Source organism: Aotus nancymaae, unplaced genomic scaffold, assembly GCF_030222135.1.
Source record: "Aotus nancymaae isolate 86718 unplaced genomic scaffold, 86718_ANA_hifiasm-v0.15.2.pri h1tg000001l, whole genome shotgun sequence".
NCBI lineage: Eukaryota > Metazoa > Chordata > Mammalia > Primates > Aotidae > Aotus > Aotus nancymaae.
Window position 1 is genome coordinate 7,101,669 of NW_026988412.1, and position 6,000 is coordinate 7,107,668.

The 6,000-nt window shown below is 44.6% G+C and overlaps 1 protein-coding gene across 1 annotated transcript in view; it reads right to left on the reverse strand.

Annotated features, from left to right (window-relative positions):
• Positions 1–5,360, reverse strand: part of DTD1 (D-aminoacyl-tRNA deacylase 1) — a 158,009-nt gene extending 152,649 nt beyond the window's left edge. The window contains exon 1 of the mRNA XM_012474555.3: positions 5,296–5,360. Coding sequence (XP_012329978.1) covers positions 5,296–5,338 — 43 coding nt within the window. The 5' untranslated portion in view covers positions 5,339–5,360. The remainder of the gene's footprint in view (positions 1–5,295) is intronic.
• Positions 5,361–6,000: the final 640 nt, after the last annotated feature.

The window sequence follows — 6,000 nt, forward strand, 5'->3', positions numbered from 1 at the left end:
GCCTGTAATCCCAGCACTTTGGGAGGCTAAGGCAGGCAATCACATGTAGTCAGGAGTTTGAGACCAGCCTGGCCAACATGGCAAAATCCCATCTCTACTAAAAATATAAATTAACCAGGCATAGTGGTGTGTGCCTGTAATCCCAGCTACCCAGGAGGCTGAGGCAGGAGAATTGCTTGAACCCAGGAGGTGAAGGCTGCAGTAAGCCAAGATCGCATCACTGAACTCCAGCCTCAGTGACAACAGTGAATCTCCGTCTCAAAAAAAAAAAAAAAGGATCCATCATTATGATAGAGAATCCTTATTTTTTCTTACTTGTTTTTCTCTTAAGAGGCAGGATCTCTCTATGTTGTCCAAGCTGGAGTGCAGTGGCTATTCACAGGGGCAATCCCACTACTAATCAGCATAGGAGTTCTGACCTGCTCTATGTCCAACCTAGGCTGGCCCATCCCTCCTGGTGGTCCTCTGGTCCTGGGAACTCACTCTACTGATGCAGAACTTTGGCATGACAGCAGGTCAGCACAGTGCACTACAGCCCAGAACTCCTGGGCTCAAGAAATCCTCCTGGCATTCACTTCCAAAGTAGCTGGAACTATGGATACACACCATCATACCCAACTAAATTGGTATTTCAAGTGGTGCTCTTGATAATCTTCTACTTTTTTTTTTTGGCCAATCATTGGCCAATCTTATTGGATTGTGTTCATCTCACTGGAGATGATAATCTTATTGGATTATGTTCATCTCATTGAGTTATTATCATCTCACTGCATTTATGTAACTCTTTTCATTTTTGACTACATACTGACTATATATAATGTATGTTTTACTACTTCATCTTGTTCTAATCAGGAATAGAAGGGTCAACTCACCCATTTTCTTGGTGTTTGCCTGCTTCTGCTGGATAAGAGCTATAAATATAATACCATAACATAGACTGTGCCATGTTGCAATATACTGCTAGTTAAAGAAGGGGTGAGAAACTTCCCTCTTTCTTCAGTTATAATGACAAGGGACCACCTGGTATTCAGACCCCAGGGGAGCACATCAACCCATTCCTGAAATATCAGTAAAGCTTAATTTCTCTTACTTTTATGCTAAAAATTTTTTAATATTTTCTTCTGCGCTGCTTTTCTTATAATAACTATATGTGTGTGACTTACTGTCCTTTGAGCTACTGCCTCAAAGGCTGAAACAGAAATAATCTATCCTGACATAAGCAGTAAACAATTGGGGTTGGTCTGCTCATTTGCATTGCTTTAGAAAAAGCCTTTGGCTTTATTTGTTCTTTGAATATATCAACATTACTTTTTACAATGCTGATATACTTTCTAAATTTTTCCCAAAGTATGTTTTAAAAAATAAAGGTCATGAAGTTATATCCATCATTAAAGTAAGGATTATACATTTTAGAAAATATGAGAAACAAGAAAAAAAGAACACTCAAAGGTAAGCACTTTAACTTTTTTTTTTTTTTTTTTTTTGAGACGGAGTTTCACTCTTGTTACCCAGGCTGGAGTGCAATGGCGCCATCTCGGCTCACTGCAACCTCCGCCTCCTGGGTTCAGGCAGTTCTCCTGCCTCAGCCTCTCAAGTAGCTGGGATTACAGGCACGCGCCACCATGCCCAGTTAATTTTTTGTATTTTTTAGTAGAGATGGGGTTTCACCATGTTGACCAGGATGGTCTGGATCTCTTGACCTCGTGATCCACCCGCCTCGGCCTCCCAAAGTGCTGGGATTACAGGCGTGAGCCACCGCGCCCGGCCCCCACTTTAATATTTTAATGATTTCCTTTGAATATTTTCTCTATCCATATATTTTAATTCCTATTTGTTTTCAACTATCATAATGTTGCCTATAAATTTTTGTAATAATATTGCATAAGAATTTTTTCATGTCGTAACCTTTTCCTAAACACCTCTGAATAGATTCATCTGATCTAGCAGACAAATTAACCATTCCATTTTGCTGAATATATAGCTTGTTTCAAAATTTTCACTTCAATAAATAATGCAGAGAAAATCTTTGTGCCCTAAGGCCTTTTCTACAATTAGGATTATCTGCTTAGAGTAGATTCGCAAAAGTAGAATCACTATCAAAGAATTTTCACAGTTTTAGAATTATCTTAACATGAAGCAAATTATGGACCAAGGTCCATATATGACACAGAGACTGGTGTCTTATTTTGGAGCAGTTTTGTCCCTCCTCCAGGGAAAAATGGAAGGACAAGGAGGTTCAAAGGGATCTTTTATTATAAACAAATGGATCACCAAGGGAAAAAATCTGAGACTCGCCACTTTAAACAAAAAATCACAGGGCTGGAAAAGATCTGAGATGTTTGGTCAATTTCTCCACCTACTAGTGGCATCAGCCCTGAGATTTCTTCAAGAATTCACAATCTCTTAAATTAACCTATTTAAACCCAAACATTTTAGATCCTCTTCCAACACTGCGTTTACAGACATCAGATTTTAGCTGCTGACACTGAGTGATGGGACATGGGGGTTACTGCACTATTCTATCTGTTAATATGTTTGAAATGTGCCATAATAAACTTAAAATTTAGATTATCACAATACCCAACCTAAGGCATCAAAATGTGTTTGATAAAGCTGGGTGCAGTGGCTCACACCTGTAATCCCAGCACTTTGGGAAGCTGAAGCAGGCAGATCACTTGAGGCCAGGAGTTTGAGACCAGCCTAGTCAACATGGTCTCAAAAAACCCCATCTCCACTACAAATACAAAAAAAAAAAAAATAGCCAGGCACAGCGGCGTGAGCCTGTAAACCCAACTACTCAGGACGCTGAGGCATGAGAATCACTTGAACCCAGGAGGCGGAGGCTGCAGTGAGCCGAGAGAGTGCCACTGTACTCCAGCCTGGGCAACAGAGCGAGACTCTGTCTCAAAACAAAAACAAAACCAATTAGTCAATTGGAGAAATCTGATGGACTAGGCATCAAATGATATTAAAGGGTTAATATAAAAAAAATGCATTTGACCAATCACATAAATTGAATCTACCACAAAGTAAAACCTATGACTCCTAAGCTGAACATAATGGTGGCACATGCCTATAGTCTAGCAATTTAGGAGGCTGAGGAAAAAGGATCATTTAAGCCCAAGAGTCTGACGTTGCAGTATGCTATAATAGGGCCACTGCACTTCAGCCTGGGTGACAGAGCGAGATCCCATCTCTAAAACAAATAAACCATAAATACATAAATTTAAAAATAAAGGTTAAGTCAGCCAACTACTTTAAAATAAAATAAAATGTGTGACTCCTGATAGTCTATGCTGTCCTGACTGTAAAACAATAAGTTAACCTTTTAGAACCCCTAAAATAAAATGCCATTCAAACACAGCCACATTTCAGTGAGATCAGCCACATTTTAAAGGAATGAGAAAAATCCCTTTCCCTTACAACACAACTAGAAGGCCTGCATAAGTAGAAGGCCCCTCTAACACAGAATTCCACGGTTTCCCAACCCAGAATTCCCAAATTCTTTACTTTCCTATAATTAACATCCTTATCTAAAAAAGATAAGGTAAAATATGCAGGTTTGGCAGTTCTAACTAAAAGCATATAATTCAAATAATGAACCAAAATAACCCGAACTCTATTCAGCACATCTCACAGAATACACATTTTCAATATTCCAGATTAGCAGCATAGAGAGTTCAGCAGAGAGAATATCAAATTTTAAATCTGTCAGTGATGACCACAGGCCTCGGCCTCCCAAAAGTACAGGAGACTGTAAGATTCTTCTCAATAAAGCAAAACATCTTTCATCTATTAATCTTCCCAGTTTTCATGAATTTAAATATTTACCGAAAGTTTAAAAAACCTTTAAAATTCCGAAATCCCAGTGCTACTCTATTCCCCTATTATTCCAGGACCATTGCCAAAACCAAAGTTACCAGAACAGCTATCATTAGGCAGGGTGAAAAGTAGACTCTCAGATTTAAATATACAGTTTTGGTGGGTTTGGTTATTTCTGTAGGGGTTTTTGTTGTTTTGTTTTTTTGTTTCGGGGGGTTTTGTTTGTTTTGTTTCTTGAGACAGAGTCTTGCCCTTTGGCCCAGGCTGGAGGTTAGTGGCACAATCTCGGCTCACTGCAACCTCCACCTCCCGGGTTCAAGCGATTCTCCCGCCTCAGCCTCCCAAGTAGCTGAGATTACAGACACCCACCACCAATCCCGGAAATTTTTGTATTTGTAGTAGAGATGGGGTTTCACCATGTTGACCAGGCAGGTCTCAAACTCCTGGCCTCAAGTCATCTGCCCGCCTCAGCCTCCCAAAGTGCTGGGATTACAGGCGTGAGCCACCGCCCTCGGCCTGTTTTGTTTTTAAGATTCATACTTCTGTGGACATAAGAACACATATTTGGTGCAGATGGCTCCAAGGACAGGATATCTGAAATTATTTGAACTGAAACAATATAATTCTGCCAATAAAGACAAAAAAGACTAAAGACAATATAAAGCTTGTCATTTCCATGTTTTTTAAAAAATATCTTTTGTACCGTAGTCTCCTTAAAACGACTACATTATCTACACTAATCATCTGAACCTCTGATGCTCAACCGAGACTAGAGTTCTCAAGTGATGACTAGTGATAGGGTGGGCTGGTCCACAAGAAATGAGTGAAAAAGAGAAGTGTTTCATCCTCGGTTCTTTAGATCCCGATCCCTTGGCACAGGGTTCAGCGAGCTAGGGCGAGGGGTGTCCTGGCGGGGGCGCCCCCATCCAGACTGGGCTCCGGTCACGTGCGTGCACGCAACTGTCAGAGCTCAGCCCAAGGAGCAACTTCGCATCTGTGCATTTCATCCGAGTCAAGCCCCATAAAAATTGAAATACGTAAAAATGAGCAAAAAAGGAACATTTAAAAAACAGCAGTGAAAAGGGAGGAGTGACTGCTCCGGAAATGCTCTACGCGTGGTTCATCAACACTCCCTGAAGAGCGGACTACGGGGATGCTCCTAGGCTCCGCCACCCGGCACGCAGGACAAAGGTGCTGAGAATGAGGCGCGCTCGTCCTGCATCCGCTGCCGAGAGCCCTAAGCCAGGGGCGCGCCGGGGCCGGCCGGGCACGTGCAAGGAGCTCTCTGGCCGCCGCGCTGCCCAGGAGCCGGCCCCGGGGACTCATGGCTGCGGGGACCGAGCTCGCGACGGGAACCAGGCTCGCGGAGGGGCCGCAGCAGCCCCGAGGATGGCGCAGGGGGACCCCCACGCAGGACAGCCGGTTGCGGGGGTCAGGGGCGGCTCCTCCCGGGCCCAGCCCCGCCCGACTGACCTGTGACGCTGGCCCGGGTGACGCGCTGCACCACGGCCTTCATGGCGGCGGCTGGGGCGAGTGGGTCGGCGCCGCGCTGCGTCCGGCCTCGCGACTCTGAGGGCGGCTCCGCGGCCGGCGCCCTCTGGAGGTGACACCCGGAAGCGCCCCCGACGGCCGGGTCCGACTTGGTCGGCTGTGGCCCACCCCACGTCGGTCACGCCCACCCTCGGCCTAGCGATAAGCCCACCCACTCACAGATTGGCTCCGCCCATGACTGCCACGCCCACCTGCTGCCCAACCGTAACCCCGCCCGTCATTGAAAATCCCCGCCCCCATACTCTGCCCTGCCCCACCCACATCTGGGTCCCGCCAGAGCCCTTCGATCCCTCCATCCGGGGCCCAGCCCCTACCCACTGCCCAAAATCCGCTCTGCCCCGAGGGTAGTCTCCGCGTTGGTTTTTTTCTCCCACATACCCGAACCTAAGAACTCGTCATCACTAAGGCTTTGAATTCAGCCTGAATCCTATTTCTAACTGTATTCCTCTTTCCTCTTTCCCAATCCTCTGCACGGAGATCCTCCCAAATTCTTCCCTTGTCTTCCTGCCTCAGTGACTTCTCAGATACCACATACAAAAGGATCTGATGCCTAAAATAGCCATTTAACTATCTATTAATTCGACTTAGCCATGTCATGATAATAAACAGGTATGCGATTCTAGAATT